The sequence below is a fragment of the Neomonachus schauinslandi genome, chromosome 3 (assembly GCF_002201575.2).
Source record: "Neomonachus schauinslandi chromosome 3, ASM220157v2, whole genome shotgun sequence".
Taxonomy (NCBI): Eukaryota; Metazoa; Chordata; class Mammalia; order Carnivora; family Phocidae; genus Neomonachus; species Neomonachus schauinslandi.
This window is the reverse complement of record NC_058405.1, coordinates 46,240,603-46,256,153: the sequence shown is the minus strand read 5'-3', so window position 1 is coordinate 46,256,153 and position 15,551 is coordinate 46,240,603. Positions and strand designations below refer to the sequence as shown.

Below are 15,551 nucleotides of genomic sequence, written 5' to 3'. Positions count from 1 at the left end.
CCCCCCCCCGACCTCCCATCGGCCTTGGCCTGTTCTCCCTCCTGCCTTCTGCCTGGGGGACTCAGGGCTTCATTCCGGGGGGGGGATCCACAGTGACCCCCCCCATTACCCAGGCCATCTCTGTATTGCCTGGGGGGCACCCCTCCATTCCCCACCCCCAAGTGCCTTTGCTATGTTTTTATACCCTGAATTGGAGGTTTATTTTTTAATATATATTATCTAAGGAGAGCTGTGTGTGTGTGAGGAGGGGGTGGGGGCCCTGGAGTGGTTTCTGGAACCCTCTGTGACTGTCTGGCATCACCTTCCTGGGTCTGTCTCCCCCTGCCTTTCTCCACTTCTTCCTTCCTTCCTGTGCTTTAACAGTGACTCCCCAGGTGATCCCCCACTCCCACCCGAGCCCCCCACTGTCACCCACGACGCCGGGCTCCCCCACAGCTCACTCTCCTTTCCGTTCTTTTATTTTTGTAGTAAACTCTCTGGAGGTGGCTGGTGGGGAGGGGGCCCTCCTGGGGGGGGGCTGGGGGCGGGGTTATTGCTCTGAGCTCCCTGTCCCAGGGGGCCTGTGTGGGGAGGGTGTCAGGACTGGGACCGGCACAAGGGGAGACACAGCCGCACAAACACGCAGATCACAGCACAGGTGCGGGGGGGGGCGGGCAGGAGAGGCTGGGCGCCATATTGCACTTTGGGAGTCGGGCCAGGCGGGGACCCCCCCCATCACACTGGAGCCTGGGAAGGAGGCTATCACATTCCCGCCCCCTCTGGAGGGGGAGGGGAAACCCCAACCTGGGGTTGGGGAGGAAGGTGGGCAGCCACGTGCCTGATCCTGGGAGGGGTCGAGGGCTGGTCCCCGGCCTGGGGCAGGACATCGAGGGCAGACCAGGCGATGGCAGAGGCTGCTGCGCGAACTTCTGCCCCGATCCCCGCCCTGGCAAAACCTTTCACCCCCCACGGGCTCAGCTGCCGATCCCCCCTTTGCTCGCCTTGGCCTTGGGGGGCACGGGGAGGCCTTCGTCACCTTCGCTGTCAGAGCTGCAGCCGCTGACGTCCGTGAGAAGAAACCACCATTTTGGTATTAATGTTTTTTCAGTAACATTTTATATCTGAGTCTGGTGATTTTTGTGGAATGATTTTTTTTTTTTTTGCTGTCACCACTCCAATTTATTGATCACATCGTCAGTGAGGTGGAGAGTCACGTCCTCCCGCTGCAGGCCTTTTGGCCACCCTGACAGCTTCTGCCGCCTCCTGTCCCCTCAGCCCTGCCTTAGTTTACCCACTGAGAAGGAGGATCTTTCGCGGTCCTACGTGCCCGAAACTAACACCCCAGAGGAGGCCGGAGAGCTTCAGGCAGTTTCCCAGACACCACCCCCACCCCTCAGCCGAGACACAGCCAGGGGCAGAGAGGTCGTGAGGATCAGGACAAAGAGGGCAAGGTGGCGCAGGGGTAGGACAGACCACAGTCCTTTACCGCAGAGGAGGGAACCACACCATGGAGGGAAAATAAATAGAGGGGCCCAGGGCAGCAGAGTCCAGGCCCCCGGGAGCACACTGACTGTGGGAGCAGCGGGTAAGGGGGAGCCCTGGCACCCCGGCCCCTCGCCTGCCTCAGCCACTGAGGAAGAGACGCTTGTAGGCCTTGTTCATCTGCTCCAAGAAGATGAAGGTGCGGACGGTGTGGGGGCCCAGGCGGGCATAGTACGGTGTGAAGCCCTTCCACAGGCTGAAGAAGCCCTCGTAACGGACAACCTTCACCAGCACGTCCAGCCGGTTCTTGTATTCCGGCTTCCCGTCAATCATCCTCATGTTCTGGATCCGGGTCTTGACGATGTCCACTGGCATGGAAGCAGCGGTGGTGACCAAGCCGCTGATCATGCTGGTACAAAAGTGGCACAGGATGTTGTCAGAGAAGTAGCCTGAGTCCAGTAAGAACTGCTTGGATTGGGAGTAGGAAGCGAGCTGGGCCGCGTTGACCACGACAGCGTGAGCCATGGTAGGGATGCAGCCCCTCCATAGTGTGGGGACCCCTTCCTCCCAGGCGATTCGAATCAGAGCATTAAACACATTTTTGTAGCCACGGCGCTGGTGATTTCTTCTCAAATATGTGTATAGATTCAATGAACTTCTTATCAAATGCCAACAATATTTGTTTGTTCGGGGTTTTGTTTTGTTTTGTTTTGTTTTGTCTTGTTTTTAGGTAACTTGTCATGTTGATTCAAAATGTTAATGAAGGTTAAAAAAACAAGTATAGCCAAGTGTCTCATGAAGAAGAAAATGACTGGACAAACTTGCATTAATAGCTAGAAAGATTTATATGATCTATAATCTATGTTGTGTACTGGACACAACAAAGACAGACAATGGGGCAGACAAAAAGCAATATTATAGATCACTGTAAAAGGATGGACTGTCTAGCCGGTGTTGGAAAAACTGCTTACCCACATGAGAAAAAATAGGACGCTTACCTCATACCATTCACAAAATTTAATTTCCAAAGATAATATAGGGGAAACTCTGTATCATTACAGAATTAAACAAAAATTTCGAAGTTTTTCGAACTTTGTTCTTTGTTTTTTGTACTTTGTGGTACAAACCAAAAGGAAAAATATTGATAAAGGGTAATAAATTAAATTTAGAATTCTATTAATCAAAAGATGCTAAAAAGCCTGAAAATTTCAACCACAAACTGTGATACTTTTGCAAGATACATCAAGACTAGTCTCAAGATTAGATAAAGAATTCCTACAATAGGTAGGAGAAAGACAACAATACAAAAAACAGAAGTGGAAGTAGCTCTCAGAGAAAAATAAATGGCCTTCAAATGTTAGAAAATATAATCAACCTCATTTGTAAAGAGAGTGCAAATTAAACCACCATGAGATATAGAAATACTCCCACTTCAGCAAAAAGTAAGAAACGTGTACTGTTTTAGTAAGGATACAGAAAATAGAAAAATTCATCCAGAAATTATCATGCCCTGGTGGTAGAAATGTAAATGCATCTCTTTTGAAAAGAATTGAATATTTAAATTAATGAATGGACCATCTTATACCCCATGAATCGGCAACTCCACTCACACATGTGTACCAGGAAATATGTACAGGAATTTGTATAATCTCATTGTTTAACACAGAAAAAAAGAGAAAGAAAGAGACAGAGAAGACAAAATAATCTAAAAGTTTATCAACAGCGAAATGTATATATAAAACTGGAGGGGGAGAGGAACCATGAGAGACTATGGACTCTGAGAAACAAACTGAGGGTTCTAGAGGGGAGGGGGGTGGGGGGATGGGTTAGCCTGGTGATGGGTATTAAAGAGGGCACGTTCTGCATGGAGCACTGGGTGTTATACGCAAACAATGAATCATGGAACACTACATCAAAAACTAATGATGTAATGTATGGTGATTAACATAACAATAATAAATAAATAAATAGATAAAAAATATAGCACACTATACATAGGAACATTCTGGAATTACAATCACACACATTAATATGACTAAATCCCACAAGAGAGAATCTTAAGAAGACTCTGTGCTAAGCATGGAGCCCAATGTGGGGCTCGATCTCACAACCCTGAGATCATAAGCTGAGCCGAAATCCAGAGTCGGACACTTACCAACTGAGCCACCCACACGCCCCCTATATAAAAATATTAAAGATGATGACCAGATATACAATGTTCATAAGAAGATATATAAACATAAAATATTTTAGGGGCACCTGGGTGGCTCAGTCGGTTAAGCATCTGCCTTCAGCTTGGATCATGATCCCAGGGTCCTGGGATTGAGCCCCGTTTCAGACTCCCTGCTTGGCAGGGAGCCTGCTTCTCCCTCTTCCTCTCCCTGCTACTCCCTCTGCTTATGCTCTCTCTCTCTCTCTCAAATAAATAAAATCTTTAAAATATATATATAATGTTTTAAAAGAGTATATAAGATATATAAATAAGGCAAATATATACCATCAATAAATGTTCACTCAAAACAAATGTAAAATCTATTCAATACTATTTTCATTAGAACAATATGTCTATGAGATTATTAGAATTCTTATACCCTGGCAATAAGCAGTATAATACACCTTACTCATAGACTATAAATGTATTTTTGTCTTCAGAAAACATGGTTTCTATTCATGAGGTAAGAAAAAAATTACCTTTCACTTCATTTGTTTTTTCCTTTTTTTTTTTAAATCTAGAGGATGGAGAATAGAGTTTATATGGGTATTCTTAGATATTATTAGAAAGATAAAAATGAAGTAGACAATAAAGTGAGACTAGCTAATTTTGCATTCCAGCCTTAGAGGAAGTGAAGACCCGCACCTTAGGATAGTCTATCAATCAGCTAAGCAATTTGGAGCTGATGGGTGACTGATGGGCTGACATAACCAGGTCAGAGTGCTCTGCTAGGCTCTTCTAAGCCATAACAAGGAATTAACATAGACAGAGCCATGTGCCCCTCTAGAGTGGGGACAGGGGTTAGAGAAATAGCCTATAGCAGTAGGGTGTGGAATCCTTTTTTCCTATTGCAACTAGGTAAGCTAAAACTGGTAACCCAAATCTTTTTCTATTGAAAATATTGAAAACCAGAATTAAACTGGAAAAGGAATAATTCTTGTCCTCCATTAAAACTTCAAAGAATTGAAAGCTATGGACTACTAGCAATTATATCAATTTATTAATATGAGTATTAGAAAAAGAGTTTAGGGCAGAGTTTACTAAACTAATGTATTTTATATATTAGTACCATGAAACACTAGTCTAAAAAACAAATGAGGGTTTCAAGGCCACATAAGCATACCCAATTGGAATTTTGCAAGACATCTTCACATATCAATTTGAGAATTTCTGTGGTAAAGAAACCTACTTACCTGTTTAAAACCAGCATTTGCCAAATTAAGTTGGCCAGATTTTTTTCTCTATAGAGATAACTATATACTAACATGTTATAGAAGTAGTGTTTTACTCAATCTACTTAAATAGCAGTTGGCTTATAGCCAGAGGTATATAAAAGACTTGAGGCATAAAATAATCTGTGCAAGTCTAATTTTTGGAATTCTACTTCTGAACCCATAACTCTAAGAAGCAAAAAGATGATGAAATGCTGAATATATATATATTCACACAATATCTGGTACTAGGTACTGAATACATAAATGTTGAATGAGAGTGAAGTAGTCCCTGTCCTTATTAATTCCTTGCTATTATAGTGGGGGAGATAAATTTAGTAAGCACAAAATTTAAAGACTCTGAAGTTTAACACACACATTAAAACTCTGCCATGATGTGATAAGTACAGTCAAAAGAGAGATAAATAAATATCCCACTCCAAGAGGAGATAAGAACTTAGCAGCTCCCTCCCCAAGCACATTTATAAAGACAGGAGCAAGAGAGGGGTGGGCAGAAAACAGAAACAGATTGCAGTTTCATTACATCTGAATTAGGGTTGTATGGCCTTTTTTTCCCTACTATGTAAGAAACAAACAGGGGGCTGATATAGGGACTAAAAGTGTCAAGGACTACTTTAGGTAAGGTGGTTAAAGAAATCCTGGCTGAAAAGGAGACATTTTTCTGAGATGTAAAGGAAGAGAAAATTCTAGTCATATCTTGGTAGTGATAGAATGCTGGCAAGGAACATTCCAAGCAAAGAAAAACACCCAAGGCTGGACAAAGCTTGGCATATTTAAAATAGCACCATGATATCTAGAGAACCATGAATTTGAAGAAACAGGAAGGGCCAGATATGTAGCTCTTAGAAGGGTATGAATACAAGTTCAGATTTTATTCTACATATAGGGGGAAGCCCTTGAAAGATTTTAAACAGTCAAGTAATATAATTCAAAGTACATTTTTGCAACAAATAGAAGTGTGGGTTTACGATGGTGAGTATGGAATCAAAGATAGTACCCCACAGACTGTTGCAGCAATCCTGGTAAAAATATGATGGTGGCCTTGATTGGAGTGAGGTCATCAGCTGACAGTTAAAAGAAGAGGTGTCTAAGGGAGAGTGGAGCTGTAGGAGTGAGAAGCTATGGAGTCATCTGTAAGAGTAAGAAAGTAAGCTTACTGGAGAAATGAAGTAAGGGAACAGCAAGAATAGTAATTTAATTGTTAAAGCAGCTGAATGTTGTGATGTTCTCCATCAGCATTTGTCTGTTGAGTGAAGTCATACAGGCAAAAATATGAAAGTTCACTCAGGTCTGGAGTTTGCTAGTATTGTAAGAGGAAAAAAAATAAGAGGAAAGAGATCTGAGAATATATCTAAGAGAAAGGCTGAAGTAATGTATCTCAGAATCCAGTTGGGCAAGAAAAGACAAAAAATTAGAGAGCAAAGAGAGAGAGAAAGGACAATAATGAATGAGGAAGAAACTTCCCATGTCCTCACATCTAGAGATTCATGAAGATACAAAAGAAGAGTCTCTATTTGAGAGAGCTAAAAAAGAACAGTATCCTTAAGTTTTAATTAACGCAAAAAATGTGGAGGAACTCATCTAAGAAAAGGATGAATATATAGGCAAGAATATAATAGTCACTGAGCTAGTCTTCCAGAGATGGGAAATGAATGGGGATTTGGGATATACAGGGATGCACAGAGTAGTGTGAGAATGATTATGACTGTAAAAAGGGATGGCCAAGAAGGGAAGGTAAGAATAATTCTTATAATCACTAAGATAAGTGTGGACATGCAGAGCTACTGCTGTGTTCACAAATGCTTTTGCCTGTTTATGAGATGGCATCTCTCTGATGTTTATTCATGCTCATGGGATGTTGCCAGCTCTCTGAGAGAGTTCCATGTGTGATAAGAGCCATTCTAAGCAGCAGTTCCCTGTGGCTAGGCATAAGGTCCTAGTGAGTTTACTTGAAGCTCCCTAGTAGCTGTTATGCAGATTTGGAACAGTAAGCTTTTGAGGCTTTTCATAGTTTGGACTCTCAAGGTTAAAACTTTCTTGCATCTAGTTTTCATACTCCATCCTTCTAATAGATGGATCTACCTACAATCTAATTTGAACATGTGATTTATCTGCTTAAAGTAATTCAGATTACCCAGGCTTTGTCTCTTAAATTTAATTTACATCAGAATCACCTTTTGGAAAATCTTTTAGAAAATACAAATCTTGCATTCCATCTAAGAATTCTTCATCATAATTTCTGGAGATTAATATATTTATATATTTAATCAATATATTTAATAAAATTTCCCTGCAAGAAATCAATCCACTTAATAAGATTTCCCTGCAATTGTTGTGCAGCCTGGTCAACAATGGGAATTTCCAGCTAGCTGGGATAAAACAAAACAAAACAAAAATCTCTCCCATGATCTGGTTATTTCTACTGCCAATCAATACATCTAGATTGGCTTTCAAGGAACAGTGTATTTTGGTTTCACCAAACAGATGCAGGATTCTTTGGCTATAGAAAGTAGGTAACAGTTTGCCATTCCTGTTGAGAAACCAAGTAGTCCCTGACCCCTGTCCACAGCGTACACTACAGATTCAGTGCCAGTCTTTACCTCCACAACCCTCCACATTGCATGGGATGGCCTATCTCTGTGTGTGCCTGTTTTCCCCCTATGATGAATTCATCTTTTGAATTTAAAGATAAAGATGAATAAAGAGGTCCTTGCTCTCAGCTCTAGGTCTTCAGCATTTAGCATAGTCCCCGGTATGCATATTGTTCCTTTGATGTTTAAATAAACTAAATTCTAAGACTTTACAGTTAAGTGAGAAAGAGATGCAAACAATTAAAGTATAATTGGTAAGTACTCTCTGAAAATGATGAGATAATCTGTCAGCAATGGGAAAGAATCCCCAATTTAGGTTTGAATGTGGGGTTGAAGACTTCACAAAAGATATGAATGAAAGAAATCAATGTTTGAAAATTCTTAAACTCAATTTTTAAAATGTTCATATAAGAGTTGAGAAATGTGTCAATCAAGGATAAGCATCTATTTAAGATAGGGAAATGATAAAATTGAAGTAGTGAGGAAGCACAAACTGCTGCCAGTGATCGCTCAGAACTCGATTAAGCAGTGTGACACTATGTTTAGGGTGGATTTTAACCTTTTTGTCCCCTTTTTCCTGTTTTCTGAAAATGAGCACTTACACTGGCTAGCAGGTCCTCTACACAATATCTGCTCCTGAAACATAAGATCTCTTGATAGAAAATGATGGGATTTGAGAACAGCAGAAATGAGCTTGAGCCCTGCTTCCTGCACTCATTAGCTTATTTTGCCATGAATTGAGACTATAAGCTTGAGATTCAGTTTCTAAAAATGAGGATAATGAGTCTTGCTTTGCCACAGAGTTTTTGTGAAGATAACATGAGAAAATGTGTGGGAGTGTGATTAATAAACTGAAAAATGTTTCATAAATATAAAATTCTCTTATTTTTATTCTACTCTCATTCTGTTCCTGTTTCTTATGATATTTTCTTTCCTAGAAAAATATTCTAATTATAATGTATGATAATTAGCTAAATTAATATCAAATTATTTCGTTCAAGTGCTCAATTATTTAAATAAATTTAAATTTAACACACATGATCTCAAAGACACCTAATATATAAAACATATTTTCTTTGGGGATGGAGTTCATAACAAAATGAATTTATATTTATAAAGTACACTTAACAATACTTTGTATATTCACTTTTTTTTTTTTAATTTCTACTTTCTCCCCTAAGGGGACAGTGCTTTTAATCTATTTTCTTATGGAATTCACATTTCAGGAAGAAAATAATATATGTTGATGTGAGAGCAATAATAATATTTGACATAATAATCCTCATTCTCCATGAGAAAATAATTACAGTTTTTAAACTATTAATTTGTTCTTTCTAACATAATTTTCAGGGCTTACTATGTGGCAGGCACTGCACTAAGTACACAGGATATAGCAGTAGCATAAAAAGATACTGCCTTCAGGAAACATACAACATCTTGGGAAAGACATAACTTAAACAATTACAAAAAGTAAAATGAATGTACATGATGATATAAAAAAGAAAACCGCATAGATGCAGATCCTGACATTTGAAACTTACAATCAAGGCAAACCATACTAAAAAAGGTAAGAAGAAGTAAAACCCTTAAGATCATAACTATGTTTCAAAGTCAATCATCTGGTGTCCCATGACATGTCACTTGCTTTTTGAATGCCAATTCCTAGTCTATTCATATATAGGTTATTCAGTCTTGCTTTATTTTTCTCAAATCATATCCATCCTTAGCATCCATGAAAGAATCTCACAGTACTTACTCAGAGTGAGTGTAATAGACAAGCAGATGATATTGTCTGCATGGATAAAGCTAAAAAATAATAATAAAATAAAATAGGAACTCCTATTAAAAGGAATTTGAGAATATTAACCTGATATAAATTAATTTGTTATATTTTGTGAGAGATGGGAGGGTAAAATAAGTCACTTCTTTGTTAACTTTTCAAATAATGGATAAGGAATTTATAGAATTAAACTCCAGCAATAAAATGCTTATATGATCTAATACCTCACATACCCTCCCAATAATAATGGGTTATTGTAGAACCCTACGAGTAGTCTGCTTGGGAGCCGTGTAGCTCTGACAGATTGACAGTCATGCCTTGCTGAGCAGGTTAAATCTTAGAGTGCAGGTATCCACAACTGAGCCAAAGTCAAACTCAGAAAGACAATTTTGACAGCTCAATAAAACACTGGAGAAATTATTTGTAGAGCTTGTTACAATCATTAGTTATTGCAATGCAACAGGTTATTAGGACCATTTGCTAAATTTTGTGAGTTTTGCTTCCTATAATTTTAAATACTATTTATCAGAAACAAATTAAATTTCCTAATGGTTCTCCTATGTACTGAAATGAAAATGTTTCCCAAGAAGTGTCTTTCCTTTGTTTCACTCTTAACTACAAAAAAAAAGGAACTTTTTTTTTAAATCAACATTAATGAAATCACCTAACGAATTTTTTCCCTGATATTTATATTTAATTTGGTATGAAGAAAAGTGCCTGATACAAAGTAGGTTATTAGTGAGCACATATTGAACAAATAAGTATTCACAGAGCTATCTTAAATCATAAACTAGTATAGAAAAATGATGGCAAAAGCATATTCAGCATGTGAAAAGAATAATGTTGCAAGATCAGTTAAGAAAAAAATTAAAATCTGATTTACTCTTACAAATAAGTTTCTTAAGCAAGTGCCATAATACCACTGTACTTCCTTCAGTAATGAGAAATGGAAAGACTTTGCCTTGTCTCAGTACTGAGCAGAAATGACAATGGGCTCTTGCTACAAACCACAAACAAAAGGATTCAAAGATCTATTACTGAGGCAGTGCCAAGCAAACCACTGTCTCTATCCACAAAAGGTGTATGACTAAATATGAAATGGATTTTTGAAATAAGGGCCATATCTTGCCCAAATAATTAGTGTATTAAAACCACTGTCATTTGGTGGAGGACTGACAGATGAAATATCTAGCTGATGACAGTCTTATCATATTACAGCTCTTTTGCTGTTACACATTTCTCCCTTTGTTCCTTGCCTTGATAAAGCTGAACAGTAGAATGTTAACACAAGCCTCAAAAATTCAATTTCCACCTTATATAATGTGTTTGACTAAAAAAAAAAAAAAAGACATATTTAGCAATGCCCTCCTTCATCAGTATTGATCATTATATTTTCTTTGACTTCATCCTCAAAAATCCCATCTACTACCTCTAGCTCATTTCAAAGGCTTTACATATTTTTCACTTTCTTGTCTTTACTTTTATAATTTCTTACTGTGTTTTTTTTTCCTAATAAGAATCTCAAAAGCATCTATCTAAAGAAAGGCAATCCACACAATATGAGTACACTTTCTAGCAAATTCGAGTACCCATATTTAGTTACAAAACATAAGAATGTAAGGGCAAATGGCTGAATTGGTTTACAATCAGGGTTGCTGCTAAAAAATCACAAAGTCCATCATGGTAAAGTTAGAAAGGCAACTGGAACTTAGAAATGTATTTTTTAATGGCACACGGGAAAAATGCACAATGCACTAGATATTGAATTTTCCCTGACTTGGGAAAAGTTATAATCGTTTCTAATTTTCTTTTATGTAATATATGACCATCTGAGATCAAGTAAATAGAAATTTCTAAATGTCAATGCATAAAGTATTTTATAAACAAGAGACACAGCCAGCAAGTCTGCTGTATTTCTGGAAATGTTCCCTACACTCTAAACTTGACAAGGCAGAGAGCCATTGCAGCATTAATTGCAGCCTTTAGAATGGAAAAATATTTCTCTGTAATTAAGACTTTCTGAATTAAAAAATATGATCTACACAAGCTTCCCTGTTTTTATGGTAAATTGTTACATCATAATGAAATCAAGTGATTTACATGGTGGCTACTGGACAGTCTCAGATTTTCACAAACAGCTTGCCAATACTGCTGAACTGTTGTTCTCCAAATACTTATACCTTATCAGCCCTACTTTTCCTTGTGGGAAAGGGAAGACCTGGCCTCCCTGCCAGAACAGAGGGGTCAGTAATAGGGACAGGACTCCCTAAAGAGCATGAAGCAAAAGGCAACTGAAATCTAGCCGTGAATGCTAGATTGGGACACTGTTTCAGAGAGCAGTAACTACACCTGAAGCAAGAAGCTTCCACATGGGGATGGATTAAAAGGCACAGGCAGTTTCACTCACAGAAGAACTAAAAAAGACTTGTATAGCTACTGCTGCAGCGATCTTCAGAAACTATACAGGAGCTAGCACAATGACAGGCTGAAAACACAAGTGTTCTCCAACTAATAAACACACTGGGAAGAAGGGATTATTCTAGATAACCATGATTTGTGTTTGCATGAGTGCCAGAAGGGTGGGGAACTTGGAAGAACAGGTGTTGAAAAGGACTGCAGTAAGGTTTTATCCTTGGCTTTCCTGCAAAGTATCAGCCAGGACTTTTCACAGCTGAGATAAGCCTTCCCTAGCACAAGATGACAAGACTGGAGGCTAGTGCCAATGAATAAACTGATATTTTCCTGGTCTCCCTTGCACAAGAAAACCAACAATACTGCTTCTTCCATTTCTTGCATCAGCCTCTGAAGGGAATTCCGAAGAGATCAGAAGCTTCCGTCAAATGTGGCTTATAGCGGCCCACCACACTTGTATGCCTGCTCACATCCATTCTAAATGGCTTTCTTCCACATTCCATGACCCAAAGCAATATCCATGTTACCAAGGTCTTTAATCTTAAAATTAGCCCATACTGCTTTCTGTTATCTGCCTGAACAGTGGTTCTCAGGTGATCAGAATGCTCTCGAATCTGCTGTAATGTTTTTGACTACTGGGCTACAATCACTAAAATAGGACTCCTGACTGTGGCAGAGCAAATAGCCCCAGAGGCCACAGCTCTTGGACACTGAGTAAGTCACTAGCTCTACATCACTGAGCAGTGTTTTGTAACCAACACTGAAATGTTCCTATCATATGAAGGGCTCATTTCTATAATATGTATATTACCATTTCTATCGCAGGCAACAGCTGTGTGTGTTGCCTTCCCCTGTGTGTGAGCTGCTTGCGGTGGTACCCAGGATTCTATCTTATGCTTCTGTTCATTCTGAATCATCTTTCAAACCCAGACACCCACACACACTCCACTAGTAAAACTCCAATCAGCAACGACTTGAGTATCCACATTCACTTCCTCACAGTAGTGCTCCAAATCAGTTGCCTCCAATTCCACTGGCTGAAATCAAGCTATGACACAGATTTTACTACACAAGGACTTTACCTGTTTGGTTGAATTGCCTTATATGGCAGATATAAATGTTCAAAACTCAGATGTGGATGGAATGCCATTGTTTTAAGTTTCCCTTTTCCTTCCTTTCTTCTTCTTTTAAATCAATTTAAATCTGACCCCAGACTATTACTGCAGCTCCTCATCCCTTTTCTCAGAGGTTGCAGGAGAAACCAGAAGGTCTGGCTGGTGCCCAGGAAAGAAGGCCTTGAATCCTCAGTCTGTTATGGATGTCAGGTCTACCAGTCAGTGCAAGCTCAATGATACTGCTGTGTCTGTGCTAGACTTGCGGCAAGACAATTTTTTTTTTCTTCTTGAGGCTGGGAAACCTATATTAGAAACCTCCTTGAGGGGTTCTGGGCCACCTGACCTTCAGAGGCCCCACAATCTCCCTGATCCCCCATCATACACCATCTAGTCTTTGCCTCATTTTTTTCTGCCTCTATTCCTTCTTCCTATAAAATGACCTCACAAAACTCAGTCTTCCAAAGAACAAAATCTAGAATAAGGAGAATTTATTTAAGAATGTTGTAGAGTTCACAAAACACAAATCTTCTCTGAGATAAGGCAGAACAAAGCAAGGTAGACAACTTGGAATAAATGGGTGGGGGCAGGAAGAGGGAGCCACTAGGAGTGTGAAGGATAGCAGCTCATAAAAAACAAACAAACAAAAAACCTGCTGGAAGACAACAGAGCAGGAATAAATTTATGTCTCCAAAAATTACCATTGGCCCTTGCTTCTTGATGTCTTTTTATTCCTTCCTGTCACAATGGATGGTGTGTTGGAGAATTCTGAATCAAAAAGAAATTTTAGTCATCCACTTTGAATAACCTTCCCACTCTTTAGATGAGAAATTTAAAACCTTGTATAAGGCCATGTACCTTCTTATGTTAGAGTTAGTTTTATCATTCATGGAAGAGTGAAATACAATTATCACAGTACTAATGTGATTTATATATTTTATTTTCAATATGCCTATATTGTATAACTGTCTATTTATGCCGTGTCTTTGTCAAAATTATTTCATTCAGTGAGCCTACTGCACCTAATATTTCTTTCCCTAAATCATGACATTTATGGAATGAAATCCATATAAATAACATGGTATTACTGATACTTTCAAGTACATTTTTGTAGCTAACTGTCCTTCAAACTTCTTTGAAGTAAGTAACTGTACTCATATAAAGAGAAATATATCTTCCCTATGTGCCCCACTGTCCCAAAGTTTCTAGTACCATGTCGTACATATATTATGTACTGAGTATTATTTTCATCAAAGAAAAAATAAAATTGAACTAATCATTTCTAATATTCAATGTTGGATATTTTCAATTTGGTTGATAACTGGCTGAATTCATAATCTGGTATGCTACGACCTGGCAAAGCCATGCTTAGCCTTTCTCTTTCCACCAGAAGTGTGAAATTTCATGTCCCAGAACTGTTACTGTCTTCATTCATTTGAAAACTGGTTTGTGCCATAGGGTAAATGTGTGTGCATCAATGTGTACATTCACCTGCTCAGGAATTGCTATGCTACACAGAGTGCAAAGTAATATGTACCATGGAAGCTGCAGTCTAACTGTGGGTTTGAAACCTGCCTCTACCATTTACTAGCTCTGTAACCTCGATCATCTTAACTTCACTAAGCTTCAGTTTCCAAATCCTCAAAATAATAACAAAACCTATTTCATGGGGTTCTAATCAGGAATAAGAAGAATGCATACAAAGCTCTTAGTAGAGTATATGGCACATATTAAGCATTTAATGAACATTAGCTAAACATATCTAGCATTGGTCTTCCAGAAAAATGATTTTCAATTTTTTTGAAAGCACAGTAAATAATATAGTAAATCACAACTCAGCATATTTATAAACTAGATAATTTTTTGTGAAATTATATTTCCCTTACTATATGTGATGAATTCTACTGCAAGTGTGTGTGTATGTGTGTGTGTGTGTGTGTATTTTTCTCTTCCATACTATTCTACACTTTTCTACATTATTTCATTTTTTAAATGCTGAGCAGGACCCATTAAATTGATTTCACAATCCACCAAAATCAATCCTGACAAAGAAAATACAGAAATAACATTTAAAAATGTATAATCATGATCATAAATGATATTTTTGTATTCAAATACATAACATAGTCAAGTCTAGATTGTGATCATTTTGGTTCTGAGGAACTTCAGGTTTTGTCTACACTCATAGATAAAATGTGCTGTTTTAAGAAAGAATTTTAGTGTCTGGCAGCAGATGTTGCAGGAATGTAATTTTTTTTCTGAATAGCACCCAAAGATTTTGTGGAGCAAGGGATATTTCAAAAACTAAAAGGAAGGAAAAAGACAACGTTTCTCTGTGCTAAAATACATAACACGTGACCTGAACAACACTGGACAAAGTATTTGGAGTAAGAACTGCCTTAGAAAACCGAGAATAACTATTTACCAAAATGATACAAAAATGTTTTCATACTTAAAATGAATTCTATATTTCTACTTTAAAACACTGCTGATTTCTAGTACATGAATATTCTGGACACTGCAAATGTGCTCATACAAAGTCATGTAAATGTACAGGTCAAGGAGTTCATTTGGTATTTCTCTGGGCATTAGCACAAAGATACTTGCTCCTTTCAATACAGTCTGTAATTCATTTAAGTATTACATTTTTGGCTCTCAATTAGGTTTTCAAATCTTAGTAATGTGATGAATTTTCTTACCATCATGTCCTATTTTTAATAATTTAGTCTCTGATGCCCCTTTTTGATTTTA

At 38.5% G+C, this 15,551-nt stretch overlaps 1 protein-coding gene across 1 annotated transcript; it reads right to left on the bottom strand.

Annotated features, from left to right (window-relative positions):
• Positions 1-1,442: 1,442 nt before the first annotated feature.
• On the bottom strand, positions 1,443-2,075 carry LOC110587725 (mitochondrial 2-oxoglutarate/malate carrier protein-like). The gene has a single exon (XM_044913169.1). It carries the CDS (start codon positions 1,984-1,986, stop codon positions 1,603-1,605), a length of 384 nt encoding a protein of 127 aa, XP_044769104.1. The 5' UTR covers positions 1,987-2,075; the 3' UTR covers positions 1,443-1,602.
• Positions 2,076-15,551: the final 13,476 nt, after the last annotated feature.